Genomic DNA, 19,307 nt, shown 5'->3' with positions numbered 1-19,307 from the left:
CATATATTCCTTTCGAAAAATTCAATTGTAATAGGTCACTCATATTATTCTAACTGAAGGGAACTGCTAGAGGATGTTTAAGGGTTGGTTGGGGGTATGCAGACAAATTCGTCAAAATGTAGACCACTTTACTAATAAGTTGTATTTCATGGGTGGAGAAGTCACAATGAGGAAAGATTGGATGGGGATGGACAATGAAGGGGCAGGATTGAAAGTGTTGATTTCTTAATGATTCAGAATGAATAGGGCAATGACAATGTGGTGCTCCGGCTGCAGAAAGCGCTCTGTGCACCCTGCTTCCTGTTCCTGTGCGCAGTGCTGGAGGAACCTTGTCACGGCAGTGGGAGTCACGGTGAGGAGCAGCTTCCTGACTAGTGCTGCAATTCTATGTTGTATGTGTGATTGTGCATGTAGTATGTTATGTCTCGGGAGGATAGCTCAGTGACAACGTTCTCGCCTTGTAAGCAAGATGAGGCAGAGCAACACAGGTTTGATTCCCGGGTCCGCGCTTAGAAACCTCTGGGTATTAAGCGTGTTATAAATAACCTATCATATCATGAAAATGATCAAGTGTATGTGTGGGTTGTTGGGTGCATGAGTGAATGCTGCATGAATGAGCATGTGTTTGGTTTGTGCAGGGCCGGGATGCTGATTTGGTCAGGGAAAGGGTGGTAGGAGGGTGGAGAACGTCGAATCTTTTTTACTGGGCACCAATAATAATGGAGCATGAGTGACTGGCATTTTGGTGCAGCCAGTATACCTATTTTGCTGCAGCATGACTTCATGCTTGATTTATCACAGATGCAGAGTAAAAATTTGCGTTATTAGATGGCTAGTCAGGCATTTTGGTGCAGGCAGTCTAGCCATTTTACTGTAGTAAGAGGTTGTATACTGGTCATTTATGGACAACATTCAAGGCACTCGACAGGGGACCTGGTAGAAACCCTGGCTGCCCTCAAAGCCACATCAAATCCACACATCCTCCTCTCAGCATCCATCCTCATGACCCTGCCGCAGAAGCTCTACTTCCCTACCTCGAGATCATCAACAGCTCCCTCACCCAAGGCACCTTCCCATCGACCCTAAAAACAGGACAAACACTCCCTCTACTAATGAAACCCACTCTGGATCCGGACAACCTAGACAACTATGAGCCCATCACCCATATTCCCTTCCTAGAAAAGATCAAGAAAGTGGTAGCGCACAACTGCAGCAACACATTGGCACCGTCATTCTCCTCCAAACCTACCAATCCTGGTTCAGACCCAGATGCAGCATGGAGACAGAAACCAGATGGGTGGTCAACAACATCCTCAACATCCTTGAGGACCCCTGGCTCTACTCGACCTCTCAGCCACCTTCGACACAGTAGACCACCAAGCACTTATGGATGGACACCCTACATTGGTGCATGGTGAGCAGCAACCTTATCCTAAGCTAGTTCAAGTCCTACCTCGCCAACCACCAGCAGTTTGATCAGATGGACTCCTCTGGATCGCCAATGCTACCGGTCACTAGTGGAGTCCTGCAGGGTTTCATCCTCTCCCCAGTGATCTTCAATCTGTACATGGAGCCTCTGGGAGCCCTCCTAGCCCCACACAGGCCAACGCAAAGCCCTATCCAGATGGCAAGCAGCGCCTAACCAATCCTCGCTTAAAGATTTTAAAGAGATCTTTGACCTACAAAAAAGCCATATTCCACGCTAAATCCGAATCCTACAATCAGAATTACTAATACCAGCTCCAAATCAAGAGAAATATTCTCCATATTCAAAGAACTCACCACACCTGCCTCGGGCCAGATGAAATCAAGGATGAAGCCTGGTGCACAGGCATCCAGGCTGCCCTCCTCAAAGTTAACACTCCAAGACAAAATAGCCTCACAACGCAAAGCTCTCAACACCGCCACCTGCTCGCCCACACCTTCCACCAACAACTCTCTCTCACAAACACCCCTTTTTGCTTTTAGAGAAGTCTCAGAGACGGAAGTCAAGGACCTCCTCAAAAAAATCAAACCTTCCACCTGCAAAGGGGATATCTGCCCACCCTCATTAATCAAAGAGTGCTCAGAATCCCTCACCCCCATCATTACGGCTTTCATCAATGCCTCCTTCGCATCTGGAACTGTGCCACAATGCCTAAAAGAAGCCTGGGTCCGCCCGCTCCTGAAAAAACCCTCCCTCGATCCTTCCTCCCCTAACAACTATCGCCCCATCACCACCGTCCCCTTTCTCCTCAAAATCCTAGACAAAGCCGCACACAATCAAATCCAACACTACCTGGAAACCAACACCATCCTAGGCAAAAGACAATCAGGTTTCCGCAAAGGCCATGGGACTGAAACTGCCCTTCTAGATTTAAAAAATCAAATTACCAAAATAATGGACACAGGCAAACCTGCTCTCCTTCTGCTCGACCTCTCTGCAGCATTTGACCTGGTCGACCACAGCATTCTCACATCTCACCTCTTCAATGCTGCACACCTCTCTCACAAGGCTACCACTTAGATCACATCCTTCCTTCAAGGTAGGGCCATGAAAGTGTACTCTGACCAGGACAGCACCCCCCCACCACTATAAATTGTGGAGTCCCACAAGGGTCCTGCACTGCACCGACCCTTTACAACCTATTCACCAAACCCCTCTTTGACTTACTGGACTCCCTCAACATAGCGTACACAAACTATGCAGATGACACAAGTTCTCCTCCCCCGGAGACTACGACCTAGACTCAGAAGCCCTCCTCAAAATCTACTCGACTATCCAAACCTGGATGGCTATCAATGGTCTCTGCCTAAACGGAAACAAAACCGAAATCATCATCCTAGCCCCCAACGAAACACTAACCAAACTCAGTCCCAATTATTCTCACATGATCATCGACAGTATTAGCATACCGGTCTCCTCTGCCGTCAAGACCTTAGGAGTCTACATTGACGCCACACTCTCAATGACTAGACAAACCAGCGCCATCGCCTCAGCTTCTGCTCTGACCACCAAACTCATTTACGCCATAAAACCCTACCTCACCACGCCCAACTGCCTCTCCATAGCCAGAGCTACTATAGGAGCCAGATTGGACTACTGCAACGCCCTCCTGGCAGGCACATCGTCAAAAAACCTAAGCAGGCTCCAAATAGTGCAAAACAATGCCCTCCGCGCTGCACTACACATCCCCAAAACTGACCATATTTCACAGGCCAGAAGACTTGTCCACTGGCTCCCAGTCAAGGAAACAATCAACTTTAAAATCCTCACTCTCACACACAAGTGCATCAATCACACAGCACCCCCACCCTATCTGAAACTATAACTAAGAACTCTTCCATCCGTCCCAGAAGAAGCCATCACGCCAACCAACTCCGAGTACCCACTGTAAAAAGAGCCAAAGCCGGCGGCATTGGCTTCCCACACATAGCTCCTAAGCTCTGGAATGCCCTCCCTAACTCAGAGCAGAACCTTCTCTGTATTCCTTTCGCAAATCTCTCAAAACCACTCTATTCAACTAACTCCATCCTTCCTTCACCCACACCAGCTCGCATACGTCTGATACGAAATGTGTCTTGTAATGAAAATTGCTTTGTAACCATCTTCCTTCCACGGTAACCAGATTATGTATGTCTTCATGTAACAGCGCCACGATGCCCCCGGGCTGACGTGCGCTTTAAATAAATCCGAATAAATAAATAACGACACAGTTATACCTCAAGATCGACTCTCCAAGACCAAATTCCTACACCTCACAAACACTGAACACCCAGACGTACAGACCTGGCTATCAACATGAACTCTGAAGGCCTCAAACCTGAGCTGACGACCTGCACCAAGTCCCTCGGGTTCCACATTGACAAACACCTCTCCTACCTTGTGCCCTTGAGAAGTATCGTACACACAGCTACATGCCTCCTCAAGTGTCTACGCAGAAATAACCACATCACCTCGGCCTTCATCAACCTTCCCTGGCTCCCACTGCACACACGAATCGCCTCCAAGTCTTGCTGCATCATCTATAAGGCAGTCACCCAGTTAACTTGTGAAGAAACATCTCCGGCAGATAGCACACCACCAGAAGCCAGGGCATGTGCAGACTTTAAATCTGCTGCTTCAAAAATTAAAGGATCAGAAAACAAGCCTTCTCTGCCTACACCAAGACTATGGAATTCCTCCATGTCAGCATCAGACTCGCCCCCACAATTCAGAAAAGAATTTGACGACCCATCTCTTCAAGGAATCTCAGTGCCTCAAACCCTATGCCATCACATCCCCCCTCGTGCCACCTGACTCACTAGATGTTGCCCACCCCTCTCCTCCCTGCCACCCAGGACAGCTGTACACCTCCTATGTGCCCCTCTGTATCCGACCCCCCGCTGTATATCTGTTCTGTTACCTCTGAAAAGTTGCTCTATAATGGATTTGTACTGTTGTATACCTCTGTAAAGCGCTCTGTTGCTTCTGTAAGCTAGGTCAGCACTCAAATACATATAATAAAATAAAGCGCTTAGGTAGGTTTCCATACTCTGCTGATGCAATTCAGTGTTAGTTTGCCCTCTGTTGTCCAAATAGAAAAGTGCACCTCTGTGTCCACTTCAACAACACCTATCATTTTAACAAACGGAATAAGCACGGTTCCACGCAGTCACCTTCACCTTCCACTATAGCAAACTTTCAGAATGATTTTTATTCTTCCACCCCCACTTCCCTACAAAGGGCATGGCGGTTTCAGTATCAATGAACAGTTAATCACCAGCTCAATATAACAGTCTCTAAAGAATGAAATGCTGTAGGATGAATGCCTCCTTAGAAGCTAAAACTGAAAGTAGGTGCTGTTCTGCTACTATGCAATCTTATGCCATCACAGGGACCCAGTAATGGAACAAGGTTTACAATTACGCATCTACAAACACAGAGGCCTGTGTAATCGATGAAACTTATGTACTGTTCTTATACCGTGCATAACTCTCATTCCATCTGATACCAATTCCTGGAGCCGGACCCGTTACTTCAGTTGTGTATTGGTGTAGGAGTACCCTAAAAAGGTGCTGCCATTAAGCCAGATTTCTCAGGTCCATGATCCGGCAATAAAATGTGTTCCTGGATAAATCCATTTGCTCCTTTAAATTGGTTGAGTCCGTTAGACTGCTTTATAAGATGCAGAAGTCTTGATTCAAACCAAGGTTCTTAGAACCAGGCTTGACATTTACCTGCAAGGCTTCTTGAATGTCTAATATGCTTGTTAGGATTGCAATCCGTGGCACATTTAAGGCAAAGGGATTCTTGGGCAAAGCCAACGGATGGTCCCGGGTAAGTGGGGCATGGGTGTGAAGTTTATGGTGGTAGTAGTTAATGGCCGTCATGAGTGCAACAACTGTTACATGTTTAAGTTGTCTTTTTCTACTATTGGAGCCGTCCATGTGTTCGAGTAGGACTCTGGCTGGATGCAGCCTGTTGTCATCACCAGACATAAGATGATTTTCCCAAGTTCACAGAATTTGTTCAAATGGCACATTTGTTCTTGCCTTCCACCTGCTCATTCCTTCCAAAATCGCAGGCTCTCCAGTACCCCTTCCACAGTCTTCTGCTCTCTTCTTCCATTTGCTCCTCTGTTTACTTCCATAAGCTCCCTCACTTCTTGGACCTTCCATTTGCTACTCATTTCATCTTCCATTTGCTACTCATTTCATCTTCCATACTCTTCCCCCATCTCCATAAGGAAAACTATTGACTAAGCATTAAAAGATGAAAGCTGTATACTGCAGAACTCTTAATAAGAGTGAGATTAATCCCAATGAATCATACCCCAATAAAAATATGTTTTGCACATTCTCAACATAATGCTATAATTGAGATATAAAAACAGTAGAGAGCAAAAGAGAAGCAGAAAAAAATAGTGTGGCAATATCAATCTACCCATCTGCTCTCCCCTTTCTAGTCTATCCAGTCCTCCTTCACCTTTCACCCCAGTCATCTTCCATCAGCTCCCCTGACCACCATACCAATTTAACACCACTGCATACGCCACCATTGTTTTCTTGGCCTGGCTGGGGAGAATCTGAAGGGGCAAAGCAATGAGATTCCTTCTAAGATGGTGTGCCCTCAACAATACCTCCCAGACTAATGTGGCTACTCCCAGCAGGCCACAGAGGTGCTTGTGGTCCAGCAATTTTATTGTGAAAGACAGCATCTCCTCCTTGATAAATATTGAAGCAAGGAATAGGACATTTTGTTTCTTAGAAAATGACGTTTTGAAGCACAATGTTCTCTTTGAAGTGATGTTTCATGAAAATTGTTTTACCAATTCAATGTTTGTTTTTGTACGAGAATGTGAACTTAATTTTTTTTGTTGCGTGTTTTTGTAGGACGTGAAAGGTTTACACTTCTGTCTGAACCATAACACTGAATAAAAAAATAGAAGCACAAAATTGTATTTTTTGTTGCAATTTCGCAGCACATTTTTATTGAGTTGAGGGTGTGGGAGTGCTGGCATACAGAACAGAGGGGGGGATCAGGAGGTAGACTGCAGGTTGAGGGGTTTCCAACCTCCTGGTTGGATGCGGCAGGGAGGATGGGCCGCCACTCCCCTGTCACCCCTATACATCAATGTCTGGTATATACTGTTTACAATATGCAATTGTCCATGATGACTTATTTGACATGTTTACTTCAATGTCACAATTCCGTTCAAATGTGGCCTTATTTTTCTAAAGTATGACGCGTGTGGGGTTCTTTTCTTTTAATAGCTCATAATGCAAACTGGACCACTTCTAGGGGCTCCTAATTTTGGCAGGGAACAGTAAGATTAAATGATTTACCCAGGATTACACACTTTGGTTAAGTGGTAAAGCCAGAATTGGAACCCAGCCCGGTACTTGATCCCACATCTTTCCAGCTCAGGTTGGTACAAATATGTTTTGAAGTTTGGTTTTAAATACCTAAAATAAAATGTTGTCTTTGCACACAAGTCACTTTTTGTACAAAATTCTAAATGATGCTCATTCATCTAACTAGTTCAGCTGAATACCATAAAAGTTGCACAACACAATATTATAAATTACAATACAGAAATCGAGAAATAATGAAGATAATAGTATGGACTAGGAGGGCTTGGGAATCAGTCATCTTATTCCCTCTAGGTGATCCCACAGCAGTCATTAATGCCTGTAGTCGACAAGGGCCCCTCTGGCTTTGTTCCGAATGGGACAGCATTTGCTCCCGTCAAGACAGGCCCCAAAGACGTTTTTCACCAAGGGCAGGAGCTCAATACAATAGTGCTGTTTGGCGGGGCGTTGATTCGTCTGTTAGGTCTCAGTATGTCCCTGGCCAGTTTGGGATCTCTGAGCATTAGTTCAACAGAGTAAAGCACAACCTTTTCCCCTTTCGGGTATCCCAATACAGTCCACGATATCCTCCCCGGTCACAAAGAGACACCCCATCATGGAGTGGAGCCAATGTAAACATTTGTTTCCGGAGCGCTTTGAATGATTAATGCTGCAAGGGAATTAATTTGGGTACTACATGCAGGAATATTGTCCGGTGAGCAAAAAAAAAAAACAGACAATATAGGAGGTCGATTAAACCGGTCCATAGCCAATCCCTTGGCTGCTTTTGCGGGTGGCCCAATTACCTCAGGGGTTCTAGCTACCTGCAGACCTCGGGCCATTTCTTTCCATGAAGGAAATAAATTTTAGTGACACCAATTCTAGCAACACTAAACCACAGCTGTGACAACTCTTTTCCCCTTTGGCTCCCTTCGCCCTTATCCACAAGAGTGGCATTGGGGACCCTACTTGGATCCCTCAATTTGGATGGTAAACTGAGTATAGGAGGTGGTCTCAGGAATGAGGAGATGGCATCAGTGAGCACTGGGAATAGCAAATTTGCCTCCCGTTCATTTGGCTGCAGGGCTATTGATGTGGTCTGGGTGCGCTTTCCCTTTCAAAGACGAGGGGACGGTTTGAGGATCTTTACATTTGCTACCAGAGGAGCCATGATCCCAGGTTGAAATTGGGCCCATTGTATCAAAGGTACCAGGGATACAAGAGGCACCCCATGGGTGCACATGTTGATCCGATTGAGCGAGGGAAGTTGGACATATCTCCTCATGGTGCTCCGGACCATCGTTCGGAACTGGCAAGCATGGCCAGGTGTCATGGAAAGCTGTGGGAACAGTGGAATCATTGGAAGCAGTGACACTGTTGATTATTTGCCCCTCCCACAGAGTGAGCTGCTCAAAAAACAGTAGGTGTACCCAAAAATTGCTGCATTTCGGTAATCAATAGGTGTGCATTCTCAAACGAACTGGCAACGTCATGCCTATTGGGGCAGCTGTACCAGCAACCCCTAGAGTTGATAGCATAGTTGGCTTGGGTATCAGGAGTTGGTTCGTTGCTCTTTAGGGACAAGATTTGGCCCTCAGCTCAAGCCAGGGTCCCAGGCCAAAACCAGGGCCAAGCACTGGAAGGGAACTAGATGCCTCTGCCAAATCTTGTGTGAGATCCTGCGCAGGTACCTGTGCGTGTATCAAGGCCAAGCCAGAGAGTGCCGATATGGTAAGTGCCGGTAAACATGGGGAAGTGTAACTGAGGCACATAATAGGGGACTCCAGAGGTACATTAGGTTCTGCACGATAAATATGGATGGAAGAAGCAGGACACAGCCGGCGATGATTCATGCAGCGGCCATCAACGATTCAAGCTTCAGCAGACTTCAGGACACCTCAAGGTGGAAGAGTGGAACTCCGGTAAATAGGGCCGCACACAGCGAGCCCCTAACACCCAGCGGGACGCCAACACCCTGCGCCCTTGACACAGCAGGCTTTACCCTTATGGAGAAGGGGGCATGGCCTAATGCAAAATCAAACACAGGTCCTCCCGGGCCAGAAGACAGGAGCGGCAGCGGGACGCCAACACCACGCGCCCTTGACACTGCTCATCATGGTTGCTACTCTGTATACAAAAAAAAAACTAAGTGATTTATAGGAAAAAATGCTATTGTTTTGAATTGTATACTTTCATACCAATGACCTCTATAGGCAATTTAAATTGCTTCCACAAAGTACTGGAAAAGTAAATGGCAAAACATAGGCAAAATCGCCTTTACACTACGTGGCTGGAAAGGTAACTCCCTCCCACAATTAACGATTCGGAATCCGCTTGCTTTTACCAATAAAGCTACAATCATAAGTTGCAATTTTCCAAGTTCTATGGAGTGGAAAAAGTGGTGGTAAAATGATTTGATAGAGGCTCTATTTTCACCATCCTGAATATAAGCCTACAAGCTCGAGAATGCAAATTAATGAGAATTTACAAAAGAAATCTCATACAGACAAATTGGAATGAAAGTATAATAAATTGTAATTATTGTTTGACATAGCTTATTCTGTAACTCCATAATTTCTAATCACCCAACAATCGCACTTAAATAGCTTATTAAAAGCTTATATAATTAAGAAAAAAATACCTTTTCCCATCACTAATCACTTACTGTTTTAAATAATCGATTGCCGAGACATGTTAAAGATAAGGTCCCACTGGGATGGCCTGTGCAGCCCTGGCTAACAGAGGAGAAAAGCATAGAAAGGGTGGCCCATGGGCATTTGTACCTTGGCCAACCGTTAAATACACCTCAGATTGTATTCTGCAGGAAATATTTCAATAACCATTTTTAGGTTTAAGAAATGTGCACTGTTTATACTTTGCCAGAAACAATCGAAAATGCTATGTGTTATTTTCAAGGTTTCACGATCCATCTTCTGAGATGCAAATGTTTACTGGGGCGGAAGAGGGACCATTCAACAGTCCCGCTCCCCCCTCTGTCACTGGTGTCAACCCACAGTAACTAATTTCCATCACTGCCTAAACATCCAACAGTTATATCATACTATTCAAACAAGACCCATAATACACATGAGGTATTCTATTTGCATACAAACATTGTTAATGGTTACTCCCGACAGTATGCTGCTATCAAGGCAATAGTCATCTGTTCCGGCCAGGGAAGCTAGGCTTCCACAGAGAAAGATCCATACTATTTAGGTCAGGACCACACTGATGTATCGGATGCAGATCTGAAGCTGGTCCATAGTTGTCATCCTAGCCTTGATATGTTCAGGTAGGTTCTTGTTCTACCAAAGTGAGGTGCAGTTTGATTCCCTAGGCATAGCAATCAAGGCCCCCACATTTAGGCATATATGATTTCACTTAGGGAGACAAACTGAAACCAATATGCATTGGCAAATCCAACAGTTTAGGCTTTTAAATACACATGGGAAAGGCATTTGGCAGGCACTGCCAGGAGGGTACCACCTGGCAATAAGGTGGGAACATCTAGTAAATGGTGCGAGTACCTAGGTATAGGATGTCTTAGTCTGGCAAATGCATGTGTAATACATACACATGTCAAAACAGTTAGCTTTACCATTGCTTGTTTTAGGATTCCAGTGCAAGGAACAGTTCTGAGGCCACCCATGTTGCTTTTAAATCTACTGGCTGAAAACACACATTGTTAAGAGATTTTGTATTACAACAGGAGCTCATTTACTGAGACGATGAAGTCATTAAACACTGAAAAGAATGGATAGCTATTACATTAGCAGGCCCAACACAACACAATGTTTGATGTTACTTTGTGACAGACCTAGCTCAAAGAGTACCCAAGAGGGTATGTTTCAGCAGGGAGGGGGCAGGTAGTTGGTGGGAATACCATAGGGATTATGGCAATGGATGGGTAAACAACCAAACACATCCATGGAATGTGTTTCTCTAACATCCTATCTGTGGTCCAATGCAATCGTTCGGGCTTACACCTAATAGCTTAATTCAAAGACTTGCATCAAATCACTTTTTACTACACTCTCCCCTCCAGCATTATTTGTTTTTACTACCAACCTTATTGTTTCACTTATACTCTAGTAGTTCATGCCGCTGAATATATACTTTGAATGTAATTTCTAAGGACCGTCAGCGTGGTGGATGTAAGTATCTGAACCAATCCTAACCACTGGCATTGTTTTGGTCAGGCTTCCATACCATTGTTTGCAAATCATTGCTTTGTTTGCCTCCCTGCCACTACATATTAGTATTTACAGTTGTGAAACATGTAATTTTTCTCTGTATGTACCTCTAAATTCGTGGTCATGATCATAGCGATGGTTTTTAATTGACATATGAACTTTCATATTCTTGGAATGTTTTTAAAAGGAAACATGTGTACCCGGGTAATTTATTACTTTGTTAACATGGTTCTAACTTGGAAATTGTAACTGTTGTATCTGTTTTAATGTTGTATATACAAAGCCATTTGGCTGAAAGTATATTAATAAATGTGCATTTGGGCGTTCGTGGAGTGCTACATGTCACTGACTGTTTCACAGCGCTTGTCAGCCCCATAAAAGCAGAGGACATTAAAATGGAACCCAATGACATGATCCCATGACATACCACGGCATACCACGGCATAGCACGGCATAGCATAACTGCCATTATGCCCAATTATTCCCTGCAAATGCACCGGTTACACATGGGAAGGGGATACAAATCACAAGGGTGGAACAGGTGCAGGGAGGGAGGAAATGGGCGTGTCCACAAGGCGTGTGTTGGTTGGAGCAACGTCGGGTCTGACACCGTCCATAGAAACGAAAAGGAAGCTGCACAATCGAAAAAAGTACAAATTAATGCAAAAATGTATTTGGGTCACAAGACTCTAAATCCGCGATGATGAACTTTCACGGAACTAGGCGGAGTATCAGAGTAAATAAGTAAAGTTAATCTGAAAACAAAGACGTGGCTACTCTATTGGAAGTGGACTTGGAGCAATGGCTCATCCTCTGAGAAAGAATCAGTTGTTTATACAAACCTGCATAACTCAGTTACTTCATTTCCTGATTAATTACTTTAAGTTCAGATCAGGCTGGTCCTGGGATGTCGCAATAATATCCATCTGCCTGGGCACTACAAAGAGCGTGCCAGATTGGCCTGGCAAGAAGGAAAAGCAAATCCCCATTTGGCAAAATGCCACATCGCCCAAGGATGCCACCATCTTTGCACCAGTCCGGTCTGAAGCAGATCGCTCATTTAATGCATTGCAAAAAAAAAAAACACACTTTATGCTAGACAGTGAACACAAAAGGCATACTGTGCCAATTAGAAGGCTCCAGTTCGCATGGTGCCACATTTGAACATTTAAAGCTTTTAGAATCTTTCAAATGGGCACCTTCCACATTCACGCAGGGTAAACATGATGCCACATAGTAATCAAACAAGGACTTCAGCTGAAGGCAAGAAGGCAAGATCAGAAATAAATAGTTAAGCAAAATAGCTGAAGTTTTAAAGTACCTCTCTGTTGCTGCTGCAGGATTTCAAGATGACCTAAAACAAAACAAAAATCGTAGGTAATCAGACAAAAGCTTTACTTTAAATACTGATAAGTGTAGCCATAGTCAGCCCATCGGCAGTACGATAAGAAATAAACTATGAATTTGTAGGGTGCGGTCCGCTGAATAACTAAAATAACTTTGCTCAATTGTACAGCAACATGGTCCCCAATGCATCAACAGGACAGGACATTTCCCTCCAGGGACAGCCAGACCCAGGACATTTCCCTCCAGGGACAGCTAGACCCAGGACATTTCCCTCCAGGGACAGCTAGACCCAGGACATTTCCCTCCAGGGACAGCTAGACCCAGGACATTTCCCTCCAGGGACAGCTAGATCCAGGACATTTCCCTCCAGGGACAGCTAGATCCAGGACATTTCCCTCCAGGGACAGCTAGATCTAGACTTGCCATCAGGGCTGCTCAATCATATGAGACATGGGTAAATCCCTTGTTCTGGAAGGAGAGTGATGTGCAAACACCGCCACTTGGTCGGCAGACTCCAATGACTTCCAGCAGGATGAGCTTCACTCCCTAAAAGTGTACTGCGTGAAGCCCATTTGCAAGGACGGTAAATGCTGCACCTTGGTTGGACTTTGACCTTTCAAGTACTTTAATGGACCGTAAGGCCAAAAACAAACCATTGAAAGGGTGTGGCTCAAGTCCGTCGACCATGACATTGCACATGCCCCAACACAACCATGACAATTTGACATTAGTCAGCATAAAATTCCTAGGGCATCAAATGCCGACAAAGGTCGGTTAGCCACGATCTGTTCAACTGGGGACTAAGACCAAAAATAGAGCACGGGCACCCTACCCCAGTCTATGGATCCATGTTTAAGGCAACTCCCTTAACTTCATCTTTGTCATCTTCCCTCAACTCATCTAACCAAACTATTGACCTCTGTTCGACTATTATTTTAGCATCTTTTCCTCCACTTCTCCCTCCCACCTTCAATATTGAAACACAAGTCCGAACCTCACTCACTGACGCCATACTGGACAGAGGTCCCAACACTCGCAACACCCAGGCCTCCTCCATTGAAAAGCCATTTAATTACTTGCCTCAGCTACTCATTTGAACCACGCCACCCAGTCCCTTTCCACCTGCCCTAGATGGCTCACGCAATCCGTCGCCAAAAAGCGGATATGCACCTGAATTTGCAGCTGTGGTGTACATTACACTCCCCTCCTCACCTGATACAAGGAGGTTCTTTGCCCTCATTACCTCTGTTTGCAGCTTAACTTAACCCACATACATCACTAACCTAATCTTTCGCCCACGCTTCACTATCCTTTATGTAATTTCCTCTCCTTCTACATACCATTCGCTCAGCCAACAACATTATCCAATATTTCTTATCCAAAGCCTCAAGATCCCAGACAGCCTCAAGGCTCTACTCACAATCTACCCTTTCTTGGTCTACTCTATCTGTACTTGGTTAGTTCTCTACAACCTCTCATGACCACTCCTCTGGAAGCCAGGTAGCCATACACAGCATAGGCACAGTGTTACTCAATGGCTTGCAGAACCACTTTGGATGAAACAGCTTCTGCTCCACAGGAGTACAAGGGTGAGTTGTGGCTAAGCCATCTACCCCCCCCTTACCCCCCCCCCCCCCCGACACTATTACAACCACACAACTGCAACCAACAGTGTTCCCATCTGTGATATCCCTTTTGGACTTTCGAGAACAGAAGGATTCTTTGGGCATCTATTGGGAGTGTAGTCTATTCCAAAGTTCTCCAATTGTGAGGCGAAGGAGGGGTTCCCAGGAACAGCCAAGCTCTGTTCTCCTAATCATCCCCATGGAACATTGGCCTGCACTCTGCCAGCTGCACTCGTACCCAGGCTCCTCCCTGGAGATGATGAACTCCTGCTGGTGCCACCTATGCTCCCTGTACTGGAGTGAAGAGAAAATGGGCTCATATTATACCAGCTTTCTGGATAGGGACTTGCAGCACCAGTGAAGCCAAAGTGCCACATCAAACGATCCATGAGCCCGAATCTACCATGTTTGAAGCTTTTGAACCGTACAGGACCCACAGTGCCGCTTTTGGCATGCTTCGAAACTTAGAATTTTCCTGCAGCGGTTAGCTTCTTGTTTGAGCTGGAGCAGCGATGAACTGTTTCAGTAAGCAGTGATTCAAACTGCTGTATCTTGAAACAGCTACTTGGACCACCCAGATCTTCGCATTGAACCAACCTGGATCTTGACTGGAACTACTTGAAGCATCATTCTCATAACACCCCCCCCACACCCCTCCTCCACCACCAAATCGATCAAGCCAAACCAGTCATCTCAAACCGGCTCAATCTCGAACTGCACCATTCTGTAGTGCCATACACTATCTGAAGATGCTTTTCCCCCCTGTCAGCAGACGGTCCCCAGGGAAATCTGGGGGCTGACCGCAGGGGAGTGGGGTGAGTGGGGTCTTGTGTAATTCTTCGTCTTAATGCTCCTGGCCTGGTGACTGTCTGCACTCTAGATGTATTGTACCATATGAATCAGAGTAACAGGCATAGTCGAGATACACCCAATTCGCTTTTGGTCGTAATCTGAGCGGAGTGGTGTGAATGCGATCACAGTAGCAACCCTAATAGTACAACAGTCCAAAACAAAAGGAACATCCAATCAAGATGCTATAAAGATATATATACACACATCGTTATGCAAATAACTGCCTAAGAAACCCCAACCCTGTGGAAGGAACACAGAAAATGCACAACATGGATATGAAGGCACCCTGGCTACTGAAGCAGGAGTAAAGAGCAAGAAATTGCAAAAATGTCACTTCTAAAGGATAGGTCTTTGCTAATCTGCCATCTTTCACCTTTTCCCAGTCAATATTGTCCCAAAAATAGACCAAGGGGTCTGGGCCTCTCGAAACAAGCTTAATCTCCGCTTTGTAGTTCGACAGCCTCAAACTTCCTCAGACCTGCTTACTGGACAAACCGGGTTTGCATTCAGCTAGTTATGGTGATCCAGGTGCAGAGTCTGGTTTGATGTGAAGCTCGGTGTGGCATCAGAATGGTGCAGTTTGAGAGGGTGAATCAGTTTGAGACAATGGCTTTGGCTGGATAGACTTGATGGGGAGAAACAATGCCCAGAGGTACAAGTCAAGGTCTGGGTTGGTTCAATTCGAAGATCCGGTGGTCCAAGGAGCCGTTTGAAGATACAGCAGTTTGAATTTGCCTGCATTGGCTAGCTTCTGGTTTGTGCTTGAGCAGCGATGAACTGGTTCAGTAAAGCAGGGAGTCGAAGAGTGCCACAAGCAGCACTGTGAGTCCTGAATGGTTTAAAGGCTTCAGACATGGTAGACACTGGCTCAAGGATGATTTGAAGTGGCACATTGGCTTCTCTGCTGCACTACAGTCTTCCTAAGGGCATTCAACCCCAAAGCACTTCGAGGCAATACCAATGGCAGTAGGCGATATCCAAGTGCAATATAGCATACCATGAGTAGGATACCAATTTGATGTGGCTTTAATTGTGTGTACCATCAGTCACCAAACTAAAACCAAGTGGGTCCTTCTTCGCGATGACGCTGCCGCCAGATGTATAGGGCTACATTGTTTGGGTGAGATATGCAAGAGTGAAATGCAACCACTGTCTTCAGTGACTGCCACATTTGCGGTCAAGCAGGGCAGGTGCTGCAGAGCAGTAGACTGATGGTGCAGGGTACATATGTTCACTATGCTTTTGGCAAGGAGCTTTTGTAATAGGAGGTTCTGATTCGGATAACACCCTTTCTGGGAAGGATTACCTGCATCATTTTATTACTGAACTTAAAATGTTTTATTTTATTTATTTATTTATTTATTTTTTATAACCCAGGACTTCTATACCCTCACCAGACAAATCTGTTACATGTTCACCCACCTAATGAACACTCCTGTGTACATCAAGGGTCCCAAGACAATTCTCTACTTAGGATAAGGGCATGACCGGTTTGGTCCTGTTCGTGCCAGATTGCAGAGGGCCTGAACCCCCACTACCCAAGCCTCTTAAATCTCGCACATTACACCACCTTGAGTAGCATGTGGTCATTCTCTAGGCCCTTTAAAGTCTCAGTGCACCAAATAATTCTGATTCTCCTCTTGGCTTTCCCTTTCTAAGCTTCACTACCACTACTCCCTCTCGACTTCCCAGACCCCCCTTCACCGCGTAAGCACCCCAGCAGTTTGACACAGCCTACCAATTCCAACCTCATTACTCCAATCTCTAGAGACACACTCCAGGTCTCTCACCATCAATTGCAATATTTGATTCTATATAAGTGTTTCCGGCAGAAACCGCATACCCTTGAAAGATACACTAAATATCAAAAATTGACAGTTCCTTTATAATGCACAGAATAGTCCAAAAGCATGCTCTTCCCCACAAATAATCCTAAAAGTTCATTTGTTACCTGGAGTTTCCGGTGCCTTTCCTCATCGCTTCCTAGGTCCAATAGGTCATCAATGTTTACTTCGTCTGGCATTTCAGATTCCTAGGATACAAACAAAAGACATTTTTTTAGTGTGCATTTCAGATTCCAAGATCAGGCCAATATAGTCTGCTCACTCAGGATCACAATTAATTTCAGCGCCAAGATCTTACTGTTCTGCATAAAACATGTGCAATTTAAGGGAAAAAGAATAAATCACTTACAGCGGTTCGAAGGGCAAGTGGGAAAGGGTCAGTGCTCAATTTGTTGGGGTGTTAGAAAGAAGTGCCAGGGCTGGGCCTTCGCCGAGCCCTGTTTGAAGTTGTGGTATTTTGGCAACTTTATTATTTTGTCAGTTTTAGTAACACAACAAGCAACAGTGTGGCCTAGGTTGGCATGTCATGGCTAATTATCCATTTTCAGGACTAACATTGCTGCTGGAAGGGGCGTTGCTAGGGGGGGGGGGGCTAAGAGGGCTATAGCACCTGATCTTTTGGTTGTAGCCCCGGATAGAATCTCAGGAGCTACAGCCAAAAGATAGCTAGCCCCCAGTCCCAACAGTTCCGACATCAGCGTAGCCCCAGGTCTTTTCCAGATCTAGCAACTCCCCTGGCTGCTGGTCACTCATGCTAGCCATGCCTGCACACTGCTCCATTCAGCCTGCATGACATTCGAGCAAATGCTCTACCTTAATAACCAGCAGCACTGCCACAGCAGGGTGGGTTGGCAACAGGACCATTAACCAGTGAGCAGCACCAACACAGGGACAAGGTCAGTGAAAAGGCCAATGTCAAAGGAGTGCCAACCTATAGAAGACTACCTTACTGCGTGCAGTGTTTCACAGGAAGTGTCATGAGCTCAGTAATGATTTTGCTGTATTTTTTCCATCAATTCGCAATAGGAGAAAGTTTGCTCTTTTGTCTGTGGTTAGATGGCCAATATGTTCCACTTGCCACTGATAGAATTGAAGCAAAATTTTAACAAATATGTTGACACTGTATGGAGCAGACGTGGGTGGTGCCCACCCTGGTGTGTCACAGGCGTGCTAGAAAATGTGTGCTCTGGCTCTACAAGTGAAGCACTGAAAAGGGTACTGGTTTCTGCCCTAACATTTGCCTGCAGTTGAACCACACTGGCAGCTTTCCAGGCAGGAGCAGCTCTGGGACCTCAAATGGAGCAGTCTTCCGAAGGTGAAGATGATTAGGCGGGATTTGCTGCCCTTACACTTCACAGAAGTGAACTTCACGCCAAATTGGTCCTTTGCAGTCATGCTCCATGGATATAGGTTATGCAACATAACATACTTTGACATCGAAAAAGCATAAAAAGAAGCACCGTCATTCAAGATTATAGAACCAACAGGCATCCATTTTGTTATCCCATGGACCAGCTCTATGCAACAAACAAAGGTTCAATTTCTGGGGCGCTGGTTAGCAAGGTGCAAAACAGTATGTTTTACAATCAAACCACACAACAGCAGGTGTCCACTTCCATTGGCGAATAATCGAATAGCAAGCGTACATTGCATTCAAGAAGGAACGTTTTAAGAAAGGCTCTCGTATACAACATGTTGTGGCACTGTACATTTCATGTTGAACAATTACAGCAGGAAAAGAACAAGCAACATTAATACAGGACTCGATGAAAAGCCATTTCTAACCAAAGAGCTTAAACAGCACTATTACAGAAAAACAGTCCGAGTTTATTTTAAATGGACAAAATAGAGCGAAGCATTCCATAAACTGTTCAAGAACAGTCCAGTGGTGTGGGATTGCAAATACAGTAATGTCATGTGGTGTTTGTCTAGTGCCCATTCCCATTGGTATGGCCTCGAAGTGCTGTTGGTTGTTCGCCCTTGGAGAGCCGAAGCCCATGCACAGTATGAGAGATTGGTCAGAGGAAGTGCGTGCGTGCAGTTTAATTTATTGAACATTTGTATGGCGCCTAAACAGTCATAAATGATTCCAGGCACCAGAAGAGGTCAAAAAAAAAAAAAAAAAAAAAAAAAAGAAGGAGGGAGGGGGTGACAGACAGAGGAGAAAACAGTAACAGTCTTTCTAGGCCTTGTGATATTTGGATCGTGGAAGTGCAGAATCTAGAAGTGGAGGGTGCAGAATCAGGGCGAAGGGATGGTAGAGGGAGATGTGCAGGAGAAGGGGGTCTGCAGGGGCTGGGCAAGGGCTAAGAGGAGCCCAGGAGCAAGTGCCTGGGGGAGCAAGGGTGGGGGTCAACTAGTGCAAGGACGGGGTGGACCAGCCTCAGTAGGCTAGTCAGAGAAGGGTGCCCAAGGGAAAGTGCTGGTAAAAAAGGGTGCTGGGGGAAGACTGGTCGAAGGAGAGCGTGGCCCCAGCAAGACCATAAAGGACACAGGCAAATAGTCGCAGCGGCAGGTGGAGACTAGCAAAGGAGGGCAGAGAGGAAAGGAGGAGAGGAGGAAGGTTTTGAGAAGCTTTGGGAACTTAAGGAGATCGGGCTCAAGTCAGAGAGGGGCAGGGGGATTTCCTGCCG

At 45.5% G+C, this 19,307-nt stretch overlaps 1 protein-coding gene across 1 annotated transcript in view; it reads right to left on the bottom strand.

Annotated features, from left to right (window-relative positions):
• PPP1R14A (protein phosphatase 1 regulatory inhibitor subunit 14A) overlaps positions 1-19,307 on the bottom strand; it is a 292,837-nt gene that overhangs the window by 88,656 nt on the left and 184,874 nt on the right. The window contains exons 2-3 of the mRNA XM_069644532.1: positions 16,782-16,862; positions 12,328-12,360 (exon numbers count right to left, since the gene is read on the bottom strand). Of these exons, the coding sequence (XP_069500633.1) occupies positions 12,328-12,360; positions 16,782-16,862 (114 nt within the window). The remainder of the gene's footprint in view (positions 1-12,327; positions 12,361-16,781; positions 16,863-19,307) is intronic.

The sequence above is a fragment of the Ambystoma mexicanum genome, chromosome 2p (genome assembly GCF_040938575.1).
Source record: "Ambystoma mexicanum isolate Mex_15411 chromosome 2p, UKY_AmexF1_1, whole genome shotgun sequence".
NCBI classification, from domain to species: domain Eukaryota; kingdom Metazoa; phylum Chordata; class Amphibia; order Caudata; family Ambystomatidae; genus Ambystoma; species Ambystoma mexicanum.
Note: the sequence above shows the minus strand (reverse complement) of the source record. Positions and strands in the feature narration are given on the sequence as shown.